Source organism: Pleurotus ostreatus (assembly GCF_014466165.1).
Source record: "Pleurotus ostreatus strain PC9 chromosome Unknown scaffold_6, whole genome shotgun sequence".
Taxonomy (NCBI): Eukaryota; Fungi; Basidiomycota; class Agaricomycetes; order Agaricales; family Pleurotaceae; genus Pleurotus; species Pleurotus ostreatus.
Window position 1 is genome coordinate 3152623 of NW_023503161.1, and position 15707 is coordinate 3168329.

At 55.7% G+C, this 15707-nt stretch overlaps 4 protein-coding genes across 4 annotated transcripts; 2 read left to right on the forward strand and 2 right to left on the reverse strand.

The window, feature by feature from the left end:
• Window positions 1–1190: 1190 nt before the first annotated feature.
• PC9H_009173 (uncharacterized protein) lies at window positions 1191–4845 on the forward strand (the record flags this gene model as incomplete). Its single annotated transcript, XM_036778680.1, has 9 exons — window positions 1191–1223; window positions 1269–1751; window positions 1806–2009; window positions 2059–3069; window positions 3120–3191; window positions 3239–3515; window positions 3567–4041; window positions 4092–4324; window positions 4382–4845. 9 exons carry the CDS (start codon window positions 1191–1193, stop codon window positions 4843–4845), a joined length of 3252 nt encoding a protein of 1083 aa, XP_036630108.1.
• A 4963-nt stretch (window positions 4846–9808) lies between these two features.
• Window positions 9809–11998, reverse strand: PC9H_009174 (uncharacterized protein; the record flags this gene model as incomplete). The annotated part of the gene is made up of 2 exons (XM_036778681.1): window positions 9809–11287; window positions 11627–11998. The coding sequence occupies 2 exons, from the start codon at window positions 11996–11998 to the stop codon at window positions 9809–9811; spliced, it is 1851 nt and encodes a 616-aa protein (XP_036630109.1).
• A 761-nt stretch (window positions 11999–12759) lies between these two features.
• On the reverse strand, window positions 12760–13272 carry PC9H_009175 (uncharacterized protein; the record flags this gene model as incomplete). Its single annotated transcript, XM_036778682.1, has 3 exons — window positions 12760–12822; window positions 12933–13045; window positions 13095–13272. 3 exons carry the CDS (start codon window positions 13270–13272, stop codon window positions 12760–12762), a joined length of 354 nt encoding a protein of 117 aa, XP_036630110.1.
• A 171-nt stretch (window positions 13273–13443) lies between these two features.
• PC9H_009176 (uncharacterized protein) lies at window positions 13444–15683 on the forward strand (the record flags this gene model as incomplete). Its single annotated transcript, XM_036778683.1, has 8 exons — window positions 13444–13510; window positions 13567–13598; window positions 13651–14042; window positions 14109–14642; window positions 14697–14881; window positions 14996–15087; window positions 15141–15357; window positions 15424–15683. 8 exons carry the CDS (start codon window positions 13444–13446, stop codon window positions 15681–15683), a joined length of 1779 nt encoding a protein of 592 aa, XP_036630111.1.
• Between the last annotated feature and the right edge of the window lie 24 nt (window positions 15684–15707).

Genomic DNA, 15707 nt, shown 5'->3' on the forward strand with positions numbered 1-15707 from the left:
ATCAGCGTGCAGAACTTGGAATGTTATTGGCAAAGCTTCTTGGCTGCTGCCAGTGTTTGCCCGCTCGGAAGGGGAACGAACTATGGTACACCAAGATGCAGGCCAGTTTAGGAGAGGACGCTGTCGTCTTGGATACCAACCCTCAATTCTATTTGCTGGAATCAGTGGGTGGAGGGGGTCAGCGAGGCAGAAGACAACGACGGAAGGCACGCACATTGCGGTCATCGCTGCAGTTTCAAACCCACCAATTGGAGGTCCTGCACAGAATACCTAGAGGAACTGCCTTGGCGGCCATTCGACGACTCAAATCAATCAAGAACCGACCGCGGACTGGTAGGGCAAAGAACAAAAGGGTGCCTCCAAAACGCAAGACTAGACAAGTAGAGGGCATAGATGAGAATCAAAACCGCATCAATTATATTGATGAACCAGAGGGCGCAGCGCATGGAGAATCGCACGAGCAAAGCGAAGTTGATAATTTGGCACCTGAGGATGGAAGCGAGCTTGATAGCGAAGAAGACTCAGGCTCTGAGGATTCTAGCTTGTGGGGCTGACATACGTGTGCTATAGTAGCATGAATACTCAATGCAGTTGTGCGCTATGTATTTAATTTTCTACCTGGGAATAAATAAGCGATTGAGATTGCAGGTGGTGGCCGGCCATCTCGGCCATCGAGCGCTTATTTGCTCAGGAAAACCGGAGCAACATTGCCCATAAGATCACGTGATAACAGGGGTCAGGGGTCTGCATGTCGGTTCAGAGAAAAATATGCAGTATTTTTGTTTTTTCAAAATTCATCATATAGTGCCTTTTAAAATACCCAAATCGTCCTCAACATAACATCGTGATATACCAAAATTTGTCTTTGCCCCTATTTTGCGTGGGAATTACATGTTTGTGACATTTTTACTTCCTGACGAACATTCACCGTTGCTCCTTGCTCTCTTCGAAATCCAATAGATATCTCTCTGCTATAGACACACAGAAATGTCCTCAAACAACACGGAACAACTTCAGTTTTCCTCCAATGCTGATAATCAGGACATGCAACTGATTACGGAGCCATTGGCAATCGGGTATGATTTCGAGGATCCTTGGGGCGTACGTGCGCTAATCAATTGCCTCATAGAACTTCGGGCCCTTTTCTTGCGGCTGTGGAGCGATTGGGGATTTCAGAGCTCCCCTGGATAATGAGTTTGGCTCACGTCGATCTCGCACTCTCTGTAAGTCCTTTGATGTCATGTTGACGTTACTCATCCGTATCTTAGCCACAACAGAAGACGTCGCTTGTCAATCAGATCACCTCTGCTGAGAGGGAAATAAAGCATTGGATCGAAAACCCATTCAGTAAAGATAGCCATAACTCGAAGGCTGCCCTCGTCATAGGGATAATAGCGACGTATTCCCTGCTCACTGCGATACAACTCAACCCGACGCTCTCCCACAACACATGCGGCCCTTCTCCTCAACCCGATGGTTGCATCAAGCTGGCGGGGAACAGCACGGATTCCATCGTCAAATTGTACGATTGGCCGGTCATGGTCAAAAAAGCGCTTTCCTCCCTGGGACAAATGTTGGAGAACCCGAAAGAGCAGCAAAAGGCCAACCAATTCTTCTCTGCTCTGGAGCAAGGCGACGACGATCTCGGATATCTGTACGGGATATTCCAAAAGTCAAAGAACTCGTCGAAAGCATCAAGGATAGTGGCCAACTTCGCGCTGGCGGCAGCTGGCCTTCGTGCCGCCTTGGAGGTAAGTCAGCATCTAGTTTTGATAATAAGTGTGTCTCACATAGGCTTCCCCAAGGGCAAGGAAATCCCGGAGAAATGGGGGCGGGCTGATAAGCAAACGGGGGCAGAGTATCTCCAGCAACACCGGGGGGCGAACCCAAGTGTGGGACCGCAAGCGTTGCTACTTCCCCTCCACCAGGCATTGGCGGTCTCACCCTTGCTGCTTCTGCAAACGAGGGACGCCATGGGGAAGCATGTGGCAAGGCATTGGCATCTCTTAGTAAGTCAACGTACCTCCTTCCAATTCAAGCTGAATGAAATTGTCGTAGATGTGGAAGCACCTAGGCTGCCAACGACCTCCTTTGCTGGGCTTGATCGAGAATATCATTTGGACGACCCTGTGTCAAGTTGCTGTGAGGCCGAAGGAAATACCTCAGGCCATGGCATCCCTATACGAACGTCTCAAAGAAATGACACGGTACGACAAGGAGAACAACGCGTTTGAGTTGGAAGTTGAGCCAGAGTGCCATGAATTCTACAAGTCGCTGGAGCCTCTCTTTTACGTGCCAACATCTGTCGACGACGGCCCGGCATTGGCCCAACCAGCCCTAGCTCCCGGAACCCCCCCAACCCCGCCGTCTAATACCTCCTACCATCCTCCAGCTGCTGGACCTTCGGGGTTGAATGCCCCGAGGGAAAACTCACCCCCGCCTGATGGCCCTCTTAGCAATGCCGGCAAAGGGGATGACGCCGAGGACAAGGACGACAACGACAACGACAACGACAAAGACGACAACGACGATGAAAGGGACGATGATGTGGATAGGACAGAGACTGCCGACATCAACCTGGATGCTGGCAAAGTGGGCGGTGGCCAAGAGCCCATTGGAAGCAGCAAACGCAGACGCGGAGACGACGACGCCGAGGACGACGCCGAGGACAACAACGACGACGACGACGACGACGATGACGACCCAAAAGCTGGGCCATCAATGCGCAAGAGGCTAAGACCCACCGTGCCCTCCGACGACAGCGACGATTACCTTACGCACAAGCTCAAGAGGCTACACAAGCACCCATCTACTCCGTCCCCTGGCGATGAGAACGACAACCAAACCCCTTCCGCCACCAAGCCCCCCGCCTCCAAGCCATCGCCTGCGAAAAAGGGCCCACGCAAACCGCCCAGCAAGCCATCCTCCTCCAAAACAAGGCGACAGACGTCCACAACCCTAAGCCGATCGCAAGGTGCTGAAGGAGGAAAGAGAGGCGGCATTCCCCCCAACCATACTAGGGGTCCCAGAAAATGGCTAGCTCGTCTTGTAGGTACATCTGCTGAGGAGGTAAGCCGCTTTTAATCAATATAAATATTGATTTATTGACTCTTTCAAAGCGCTACGCTGCTCCCCCAACTGTCCTCTTTGATATCCGCGGCGAAGCCGTCGAACTTCTCCCATCCTTTCATGTAAGTCGAAACACCTTTTTGTCAGCATTTCCTAACATCATTTTCAGCACGAGTACGCCAGGGAGTCTTTCCTCGCGTTGATCAGAGGCATTCGACGGACGTGTGGAGATCGTCCCCCCGATTATACCTCGGGCGACGGGAATGGCACCGCAATCAAGTCTGTGCCTTACGATGTCTATAAGCAATGGTCCCCCAGCCAAGTGGGGGAGCTGTTGAATACGAAGGCCATCTTGGTGACGGGCGTGCCTGTAGAAGCTCCGGAGAGTTTCGAGGGCGCATTAAGGGGTCTAAACAGATTCCTTGACGCATCCATAATATGCAACGGTGAGCATCGCTCAGCCAAAACACCCTGCCGTCTGCTGACTTGCCATGTAGATCAATCGATAGATTTGGGTCCCACAGGCAATGAACGCCTTAGAAGGGCCACCCTGGAAGAGATCATCGCAATCTCCAAGTCGCCCGAACGCAAGGCAATCAACTTCCTCGACTTCCCTGGTCCTCTGCCAGCAGGAACGCCGCTGGTCTCCGACGACACCTTGGATCGCGTTTGTTATTCAGCAACATGGTCCCACCACATGCCTCGGAAAGCGGCAGACATGTCGGCGCTGACATGGACCATTGCTGCCACTCCGTCAACTTGGCACCACGTACATGTTGACTCGAACGGTTTCGGAACGGTAGTAGTTGCTACTTACGGTAGGAAGCTTTGGGCGTTGATCCGACGAAAGGACGACCCTTATTCGTCAAGGCCTATTGACTGGGCAGAAGATGTCATTGGCTACAATGACGCTGTTTTGGACTCGGAAGACTACGAAGTGTCTTACGTGATTTTGGAACCGGGAACGCCGCTGTAAGTCAAGTTGCCCTTGATTTTGTATCTGTCGCTGATCATTAAAAAAGGGTGATGCCTGGAGGGTGCCCTCACATGGTTGTAACCCTTGAGGACTCAACCGTGTTCTCAGGGAGCCACTTTTACCATGGGAGGAGCATCCGGCGTCATATGTTCAGCCTCATCATCTCTGCTGCTATGCCCAGCGCCACGAACACGGAGCACGACGAGTGCACAATTTCTATTATGGGGCGCGTAGTAGAGATGATAGGAAAGGCTTGCCTTACTCCCAACGTTGTTCCTGGTAAGTCCGCTTAAAGAGTCTTTATTTTACTTTTTTACTCATCTTTTTCTGAAATAGATAATCTCTGGCACCATCTGCCCGAAGTCTCCACAACGGAGGGCATGAAGGATGTCCTCGTCGTTTGTGCCGTAGGCCGGCTTCTTCCGGTCTTCTTCTCTCAGCACGTCGAATGTCAGGATGAGGTTGCCGTCATCTCCTCAAATGCTCTCAGAGTGGCACGGCAGATCCAGGCTTCGGATAAATTCAGGTTTAGCTTCGCTGGCCGGCCTCTGAGTTTCATCGGAGATATTTACAAAGTATATCTGCAGCAAGTCTGCAGGATATACTGTCACTTGCTTTCGGAGCAGGGATATCCTATTCCCCTTGAACAGATACGGCGTTTGCGCGAATGCGACGATTTTGAGCCAGGATTCCGGGGTGGGCCAGGGGGCGGCAAGGCTCCCAAACAGCCAGATAGCCTTTCTGATTTGCGTTTGGACTTGGCTGTGGAATGTTTCATAGATTTTGTCTTGGAGAAATAGTCGCATTTCTCATTTATTGCATGTATCATTGTCGTCTTGTATCATTGTACTGGTTTCTTTTTTCAGTTTTAAAAACTACTCTGCTCAGTGCATTGGGCATATAAGTGCGTGAAACTAGTCAATGATGTAATCCTGTATAGTTGTGAAAAGCGGCTGAACCCTAATAGCGATAAACATACTGACGTAGGGTTATAGGACATATTTTGAAATCGTAGGATAATCCTACCCGCTAAATCCCTCCTACCCCAACTGTTGTTACCCTAAGTCTACTGTAGTTTACCCTAACTTTACTGTAGTTTACCCTAACTTATTCTAATGATGCAGGCCTGCTGGATGGCCCTCTGTGATTCTTTGAACACCCCAGAGGCTGTCTGGCCTTCCAGGAAGCCTGCCGTGTGAGAACGAACGGTCAGAAAAATATTTCAGGCGGCGTGGAAGGAGCTGACGCACCTACAGCCATGCACAGGCAGCCAGGCAGCCCGCAGCGACAGTCGCGAGCTTGCTGGTGCATGTACGGGGCGCGTAGCCGCCCACACGGTCGTAGGTGACACACTGTGGCCATCCAGGCAGCCCATGCTTGCTTGGGAGTGATAGAGCAGTCCCAGTACAAGCGCGGGCTTCCTGGAAGGCCACACTCACGAGAGGGAGTCAGAACGACGGCCATACACATAGACAAACATGAGGGACTTACCTCCATCAGTGTGGGCTGCTAGGAAGCCCACGCTGTCGGAGTCAAGGTCTATTAGTCAAAAGAAAGTAAGTTAGTAACTGATCACACTCACCGTGGGCTTCTAGGAATGCCACACACACAGTGGGCCAACAGAGGACTCACGTACATCAGCGCGGGCTGCCAGGAAGCCCACGGCGACCGTGATGAGCTTGCTGGTACATGTATGGGGCGTAGCCGCCCCCGCGTGTCATAGGTGACACAGCACGGCCATCCAGGCAGCCCACGCTTGTTTGGGAGTAATGAACTAGTTACAGTACAAGCATGGGCTGCCTGGATGGCCACGCTCATGAAGGGGAGTCAGAACAACGCCAGGGGACTCACCTCCATCAGTGCGGGCGGCCAGGAAGCCCGCGCTATCAGAGTCAACACCTATTAGTCAAGAACAGGTAAGTGAGTACGTACATATGGTGCTACACTCACCATGGCCTTCCAGGAATGCCACGCGCGCAGTGGGCCCACAGAGAATACGTGTACATCAGCACGGGCTGCCAGGAAGCCCGTGCTGTCGGAGTCTACACCTGTTAGTCAAGCATGAGTAAGTCAGTACGTATTCTGTTGGTCCTACACTCACTGTGGCCTTCCAGGAAGCCCATGCATGCAAGCGCCACATATATTCAGTCCACCTACAGCATGGGCCGCGTGGAAGCCCACGACGAGCATACATACGTCCCCCATTGTATAAAGTTTGTATACCCTACTTACCATACATTCTCATTCACAACGCGGGCTGCCTGGCCGGCCACGACGTGTGTCGACAAGCCGTAGGACTTACAGCCCTCCATTCAGTGGGCTTCCTGGCCGCCCATACGGTGGCTTAGCATTGAGACTCTCACTCGAAGACATCACCTCACGCTGGCCTCATCGTCGACTGAGTTATTCCACTTGATCTACGGCTCAAAAATTCCTCTTTTCTATGTTTTGTAGTGATACATTTCTGTTCTTCATCTCACTGGGCCTCCGCGCCGCCCGTACTATGTATTGTAGTTAATATACTGTCGTTTATATGCATGATGAACGTACCTAAGTCATTCATCTGTGGGTGGGGGTGCTTGGCGCAGTCTACGTCGCATTTCCCTTCGTCCTACGCTCACGAATTGAATATTAGATCGCGTCTGGTGACTTGGTTAGGAAAACTCACGTCGTTCGATCCGGATCAAATTCCTCCACGTCGTGTACAGAGCGTACGCGATGCCGACGACGATCTGGGCGATATTGATAGCGTGCAAGATGTTCATGGTGGTGCTAAGCAGGTTCTGACGTACGTAAATGAGGCCTGCGCTTCACCACGGGCCGCCTGGAAGCCCACGCGGTGAGTACGTACTCCTCCCATCATACCGTACTCACTCGACTTCACTCACAGGGCGGGCTGCCTGGATGCCCATACGGCGCTCAAGTTCCCCTGGCAGTCTAGCGAATGTTCAGCAAATTGGATGTTCGTAGCTATGTAAAGTACAACAAGGGTAGTACATGCGTTGCAATACAAGATGTGGCGTGAAACAAGAAAGTAAGTACGTGATACAGCAGCAGCGAGATGAGTACAGCAGGGGGGGGGCATAACGACATGCGGGGCGGGGGGGGTCTACCATGGAAAAGTATCTGAAGGAGGTCCAAGTTAGCAGATGGCGCTGGAGGGGATGAAGTACTTACCGTCGACACTAAAAATCCTGCGTTCGTCGGTGACGTCCTCCAGCAGCATCACCTTGACGAGCATGCGCAAGGCCCCGTTCTCCAGCCCGCAATGGACGCGCTAGTCAAGTTAGTGGCAGGCGAACGTTAAAGGGACGAGCTACTTACCTTGACAGAGCCACCCACGTCAGTGGTCCACTTGTACTGCGCTCGTTCGTTTCGCGCGTAGACGGCCAGTTGCTGGCCGTGGACGACAACCTCGACGTCCTCGTGCTCGATGCCCGGGAGCTCAAGTTGGAAGGCAAGGGCCTTGCTGACATCCTTCGCCCAGATAGAGCTATATTGGTGTCAGATGAGCGGCGAACGCGTAATCGCGTACTTACGAAGGAGGGAGTACGACGGGCATACGCCCGAGTGGAATGGGCGAAGGACGGGGGGTCGGCGATGCTGGTACGTCGCAGTATGAAAGGGCGGGTGATGATGGTTGGACATGGATTGCCAATGGCGAATCGATGAGGAGGGGCGACGGCGATTGAATGCGGGTGGGCGCGGGAGTTGGCGAGTGTGGTACGCCAGACGGCCCTGGCGTTGGCGAACGGCGGGATGGTGGCGATAGGACGGGGGTGGGCCATTTCGCGGGAGTTGGCGAGCATGGTACGCCAGACGGCCCTGGCGTTGGCGAATGGCGGGATGGTGGCGATAGGACGGGGGTGGGCCATTTCGCGGGAGTTGGCGAGCGTGGTACGCCAGAGGGCCCCGGCGTTGGCGAATGGCGGGATGGTGGCGAGATGGCACGCAGGAGTAGGTCCTCCACGGCGCGGGAGGAAGCCTGCGATGACTTGAGCTGGTCGACCTCCTCCGTTTGGTGTCGAGTCGTCGCCGCAAGAGGGAGACGCGTAGCCTTCTCTGCCTTCTTGGGCTGGCGTGCACGATTGGGAAGGGCGCCCCGCCTTCTCATTTCGTCGCGGAAATATGATGTGAATCTCTGTAAATCAGTTAGTACACCCCATAAGATAGAACAGGCCACGCACCTTGTTCTGCCTGTCCGTCATGTCCCACCGGGACAGCCACTCCTCCCGAAAGTCCACCCAGAACCTCTTGCGCCCAAATTCATCGTCGATCGTGTCTTGGAAGGCGTCGGACCTCGAGGTCATGAAGGCTAGCTGGGCTGGCGTGGCCCACGGTTCGTCTAATCGTTGTCGAGGTGGCATCGTTGTGGTGGAAGGGAGTAGAGATGGCGGAACGGAAGAGAGAGTGGCCAGTGCGCAGGCGCCAAAGCCCACAACCCTGAGTCACGTCACATTATGTGACCTGGCCCCTGCGCCCCAGTCACGGTCTCCCTTCGCCACGGGCAGCTTGGAAGCCCACAATGTGAGTACACATGCAATGTATATAACATATAACGCGGGCTGCTTGGACGGCCACGTTCACGATGAGAGGTCCTGCTGGTGAAAACAGGTCAGCGCAACGGTCCAGGACTCTCCACGACGCGCCAGGAAGGCCGTGCATGCGATACGACTCACCTCCATCGGCGCGGGCTGCCAGGATGCCCACGAGAACCTGAATCAGTAAGTCAGTACGTACTCATGCGGCCTCACTCACAGTCGCCTTCCAGGAAGCCCGTGGACGCAGAGGAGTACAAAAATACTCCCCCAACATCCACACGGGCAGCCAGGACGCCCGCGCTCACGCTGGAGAGTCCTGTGAATGAATACAGGTAAGTCCACACGTCAATCTAGTTGTCGTGCACTCACCGTGGCCGGCGAGGAAGCCCATGTGTGCAGACGAATATGATACACGACCCCCACGCCAGCATGGGCTGCCAGGAGGGCCGTGTTGTCAATGGCAGCGCGTATCTGTCAAAGTACGTAAGTCAGTACATGTTCTATACGTACCACGCTCACGGTGGGCTGCTAGGCCGCCCACGCGCAGAGGCCAGACGATACGGGCGGCCTGCGTACATGTCAACACCAACGGCGGGCTTCTTGGACACCCACACGTGTACGCAGGCACTACGGGCGACACTGCGCTCACCACGGGCGGCCTGGAATGCCGAGACATATTCTGTGAACGTATAACGGTCAGTAAGTTCACGTTAACGCAACTAAGACTTACCATCACCATCCAGGATGACCAGGCGTGCAGACGAAGTCGATACGGTGGACTTAGGATGCTGGGATGCCCACGCGGGTAGGGGGAGTACTGGGGCGGTCGACTGCGCGAGCATGGGCGGCCAAGAGGCCCGTGTTAATGGGACCTGTCAAGGTACGTACGTCAGTACGTGTTCAATATGTACCACACTCACGGCGGGCTGCTGGGACGCCCACACATGCACGTAGACGATACGCGGGATTCCTCGTCAACGCGGGCGGCCAGGAACCCCGCGCCATACTTTGCGAACGTATGGCAGTCACCCACGCCAGCTGCGTTGACAATGGCAGCATGTACGCATGTCAGTACATACTTACATACGACACTCACGGCGGGACACCCACACGAGTATGTAGACGAAATCCTAGATATGTGAAAACAGTAAAAAGTAAAGTAAAAAAATGTACGCGAGAGTATGTATATAAAAGTACGAATGTATACGATATGCGAAACGACCTACTTGCGACCACGAGCGCGACCACCGCCTCCACGGCCACGAGGAGGACGAGGAGGGGGGAGATTGACCTTGGGGACATGTTCCCGGGGTTGGGCCGTCGCCGACTGTGACATATGGACTCGTTTCGCCGCAAGGGGGTCCTCATCTGACGACGACTGTTGGTCTGAGCCAGACAAGTCTGACAAGTCGGCTATCAGCGACGTGAAGTCTTCGCCGTCATCTGGGACTGCTGTGGGACGTCTATGCGCTCGAGGCCCGCGGGTTTCGCTCTGTTTGTCGACCGAAGAAACACGCGACGGTTCCCCCTCTTGCTTGATCCTTGCAATCGCCCCGATGTCGAGGTCGTCCTCAGAGTCAGTCCCCGGGAGTCGACGCCTCTCTGCATCTCTTCGCGCCATCTTTGCCTGCCTCTTCTCAGTTCGTGGCGATTTCTCTGGCGACGAGTGTGGTTTATGCTTAGATCCAGCCCGTGGTGGCGTCGTCGGGTCTGCCTGCGTCCAAGGGGGACGAAAGCCAGGAGAGTCGACATGTCTGGCCTTCGAACGTTTCGACTTGCTTGAACGCTTGCGGCTCTTGGGTTCCTCCCAGTCGTCTATGTCCATTGGCGCGTCCTCCGTACCCGTGGGCGGCGAGGAAGGCCGTCGAAGCGCGTCCTCAATCTCCACGAACTCCCTTTGCGATGGCGACACCAGTGGCGTCCTCTGTGTTGCGGGCTGCGTCGCAATCCATCCCGCCGGCGATCTTCCCTGCATTCCAGCAGTGGGCCCTGCGTTCCCTGGCCCCATCAGCAACACGGCCTGCTGGGAAGGTGGCGCTGCGCCTGCGTCATCCGTTGTTGTCTGCCCAGCAGGTGGATCTATGTCCATCGCCCCTGTCGCCACTGCGGGCTGCCCAGAAGGCCGCGCAACGCTCCCAGACGATTGGGCTGTCAACGAATGCGAGCTGGGCTGGTTTGGAATGCCCCCTCCAACCACGGGCGGCCAGGAAGGCCCTGCTGCGTGGCTGGGCGCGTTGGGAGTGCTCCCTCCAACTGCGGGCAGCCGGGAAGGTCCAGCTGCGTGGCTGGGTTCGTTGAGGGTGCTCGCCCCAACAGTGGGCGGCCGCGAAGGTCCAGCGGCGTCGTTGGGTTCGTTTTGCACACTCCCCTCTGCAGTGGGCGGCTCAGATGGTCCAGCGTCGTCGTCGTCGTGGACCTCTGCTGCGCTTTTCACCCTCCCTTTGGCCTTGGGTTTGGGTCGTGGCTTTGCAGCCGTCTGGCGCTTCGCCGCTGGCTTTGGCTTTGGCTTTGCCTTGCCCTTCACTCGCTGCTCAGCTCCTTCGTCCGCACCCCCCGTCGCTGTCTGCTCCGCCGCCTGTTCCTCCTCCTCCACGGTGGGCGTCTTGGAAGCCCATGAGATCGAGGGAGTCTGCGACCTCGATATCGACTCCAACCCCGCGTTCTTCGCCGCGCCTCTCGCAGTGCGGGTCTTAGGCAACGCCTAGCTATCAAAGCTCAGCCAATGCAAGCATTGGCTGAGCTTTGATAGCGGGGGGCAGACCCAAAAAACTGGGAAATCCTTACATTTTTTCGGGGTGCGGTATCGACACGTAGTGTCGATACCCACTGCCGAACCCAAAAAACTACAAAAACCTAGACATTACACTAATTATTACCCATTAGTTGACGAGTTAGTATATTTATAAACCTAAGAAGCCATGTTAGCCGAGAAAGTTGCATACTCAAGCATAGACTTACTAGCTACATCTTCCCGCACACCCCTCGCGAACGGGAACCATCCGCGACGTCCGACGTACCTGCCACCTTAACCCCATCCCACTCTCCCCTCCTCCACCCTACTCGTGCCACCTCTCGCAGATGGGATCCATCCATGACGATGTCGAGAGTTGTCGAAGGTCTCGCGGATGGGATCCATCCGTGACGATGTCGACCAATGTCGAAGGTCTCGCGGATGGATCCCATCCGTGGCAATCCCCGGGCCGTTGATGATTTCGCGGACGGAATACATCTGTGACGTTATTGACCACCCTCGATCCCTCCCAGCATTCTGTCGATCGCTGCACGTCCCCACGTGATGTATCTCGCGGATGGGATCCATCCGTGACGATGTCGATGGTTGTCGAAGGTCTCGCGGATGGATCCCATCTATGGCAATCCCCGGGCCGTTGACGATTTCGCGGACGGGATCCATCCGTGACGTTCTTGACCACCCTCGATCCCTCCCAGCATTCTGTCGCTCGCTGCACGTCCCCACGTGATGTATCTCGCGGATGGGATCCATCCGTCACAATATTGACATGGCTGGCTACCTTGATCCCCCCCTCGATCGACACCCCTCCACACGTGACATATTTCACGGACGGGATCCATCCGTGAGGTTGCCAACGCGTCCCCCTAAGCAGAGTCCATTCAGCCTCCCCACGTCATCGTTCTCGCGGACGGGATCCATCCGCGAGGATACTGGCGCCTAGCCAACCGTTATTGGATCCGTCTCAATCCCTCCCTCCGTCGACGGTTGCCGTCGACGCCCCCGTCTACTGATTCCCTCCCCATGCATCCACCGCCTGCCTTCCACCCGTAGCGCCACCGTTCCGTCGTGTTCTCCCCTCGTGCGCAAGGTCGAGCTACCGCCTGATATGCATGCCTTGTCTGCGTCATGACCCCCGCAGCTTCGTTTTTTCAGCGACCGTGCCCGTCGCCATCCGCGATAACGACTTGGGCTTCCGAGCAATATCAATGTTGCTATATGCGGCGGTAATGGCGTGTACGGCTGCGCAAGACACGTTGCAGGCGGCGCCAGGATAGTCTTGCGGCTTCACTGAGTCCGCGGCCGTCAAGGTTTGACCACTGGAATCTGTTATGAGCGCATATATGGGTCGACAGAGTGCACCACGTACCTGCGCTTGTGCCATCCGTCACGCTGCTGTCCCTCCGCTTTCCAGGCCCTCGTGCTCAACTCTCCTGCTCTGAGCCACGCTCGCCCTCTGTACCCGCCATCCTCGCGATCCGCAAACTCTGTTGAGCCGTTGGGTGTCCATATATGCGCGCCGCACGATCAAATTGAAGGACAGGGCCTCTGCGTTGATCAGGGTGAGCATAATCCTCGTGCGCAAGAAAAGACCTACCCTGGAAGTAGAGGGTGCTATCAACGAGCGAAGCTCTACATGGCCGTATTTGCCCGTGGAACCTTGCGCAGGCAAGATGTCCTTTACGACGCAGCGGCCGTTGGGCAGGTTTGCTAACGCCTACATGAATGAAGGGCTCAACCTGACAGAATGGGGACTCACCTAGCAACGACGGCTGAAAAAAGGTCCCCCGGCCACTGTGTCCCACCTCCTCCGCATCCCTCGTTATGCTGGTGGCAGACGCGGCGCGCGTGGAATCAGCTTTGCGTATCCAGCATTGCGCAGTGTGCGCCAGAGCCTGCCGCAAACCGTTAATATGAAGGGGAGAGACAATGAGCATGTAGGGGTATGCAGTTGCATCCCCCTCGTCGTTGTTGCCGTCAACTTCGTGCTCGTTGTCGTCGTGGTGTGCGTTTGAGAGGTGGACGGGGTTGAAGACACTAAGTCCGAAGTCGGCTCACGGAACGGAGCGGAGCTTGATCGAGCACGTGGCACTTGTTCGAGCGCCACAATGCGGGGCAGCCCCGCCCTCAACCCGCCGTCAATCGTTTTCCTCGCTATCGCAATCATGGAACGAGGTAAGTAATGAGTACCACAGCGCTTGGGTTGAACTCACCACCATCGACAACTCCAGACACATCCAGCCTCAGCCAGTACCCCTCGCAAGTTCGTACAGCAGCAGCGCGTTTCCTGAACGCTGACAACAGCCCACGGACAGCGACGGGTGCGACGAGTGGTCTGGCAGCGGAACGATGACAGCGCCGTCGACCTGTCCGACTCTTCCTCTTTTTCTGCTTCTCCCTCGTCTTCTTCCCGCATTAACGCCACACCATTCACTACACTTGCTTTGAACGAGGGCAAGCGACGGCGGCCTCGACGTTTCTCCCGACCTAGATGGAAGAAATCCGTCATAATGCGGCAGACGGTGCATGTATTCGGTACAGAAAGTCGAGCCCCGCGAACACAAACACGAAAGCGAACGGAGATGAAACCAACGCGAACGCCGAACACCGCGAACGAAAACGCTAGAACGGGAATGGGGGAAGACATACAAGGCGGAGCAGAGGAGACACGAAAACGAGAACGAGAAAGCAAACGAAAGGGAATGAGGTACGTACCTATGTTGTATCGCTCGTCGTGCGTTTGCGCTGAGCTGAACGGTCTTGCAGGGTGCAGAAGTCGTCTGCGTTCGTCTGGAGTCGAAACGGCTACACGGCCCCTGGGGATGATTGACCAATGCCCACTCACCACCCCGAACGTCTCACCACGCCACCACCCCAACTCGCCACCACCCCAACTCACCACCACCTGGGCACACCCTCAATCCACAACGCAGAACGCAGAACGCAAACGACCCCGGCCCAAACTTACGCACTCACGAACCCACAAACGCCGAACACGGAACTCGGCTCGTCGCACGCCAACGAACGCACGTTACGAGCTGGAGCGGGAGGTGCGGGATTGTGAATCTGACGGCCGAACGACCACACGGTCAAATTACAGCACGGGGGGACGGTCGAAGAGCAGAATGGGGGGCACCGGGGGACGGGGGGTTCAGGGTGCGTACAATGCTAGCAGCAGCAACGGTGACACGATGGTGTTGGCGGCGGCGGCGGCGAAACGACAGGCCAAACACCATCAACCAACCACTAAACTCCAACCGCCAACCGCCAGACAGTGTACCCCAGTCAATGATCGGCTATCACGTCGGTGAGCACCCCGTTCGCTCGCTACTCACCCTTACTCACGCAACTAATCACTCAGACGCGACCTTTGGTCGCTAACTCCTACCCACGCCGCCAACTCCTTGCTCACCAGCACGCCGTCAACACGGCCTAGAGCGCGCCCCAACACCCAGCCAACTCTCACGGACGCCGCGAACACGCCGGACGGCCCTCCAACGCGCCCTGATGCTCAAGCCGGTGCTTACACGTTCTTCGATCTTCCCAGTCAGCACCCACGCCCTCGAGAATGTTGCTCAACGCAAAACGGCACGGGAAACGACGGAAGCGAATGAGAGGCAATGAGCAAAGAGAAATGGGGACAACTAAACGATAAAGAAGAGAGACGGGGCACGCCAAGCGGCCTACCCGTCGTGTCAGTTGTCGATTACCTGAGTGCGAGTCCGTCATCTGCTTGGGAACGGAGTAACGACGTGAGTCGCCGTCCTTTGTCCGCTGAACTCCCAATAGTGACCTCCGCATACAGCATCTACTGCAATATCCGCCGCGCATACACACGACAAACGCAGCGACTTCTCACCCACCATCCATCCCCTACTCCTCACGCTCAAACCTCCCACCTCCAACTCGAACCGGCGTCCTCGCCGCGCCCATGAAGGCAGCTCCAAGTCTCAGCGCTCAGCCCTCGTCTTCTCCCCTTCAGCCACCACCATCATTGCGCCCGCGACAACAACTCGCGGCAAGTCTGTGAATTGGAGGTTAGCAAGGGACACGAACAGCTGAACTAGCAAAATGATGGGCACGAACAGGGAGACCACGAGTACAAGCGAAGGTGTCGAGAAGGGGACGAGGGGACGCGGACGAAGACACAAGCGACATTAACTCGGACGCGGACACCGATACGGGCAGCGAAAATGAACTCGGCGTAAGGCGTGATGCGGGGCAGTGCGCAGCCAGCGCAGAAACCGTGCAAGCAGCGGAATCGGGAACGGCAGAAATAGGGCCATTCCAACAAGTCCGCGCGTCCCAAACCGCCGATGAACGACCCCAACGAAGATCCAGGCTATGAAAGACGACCGCGAGTGATGTCAGG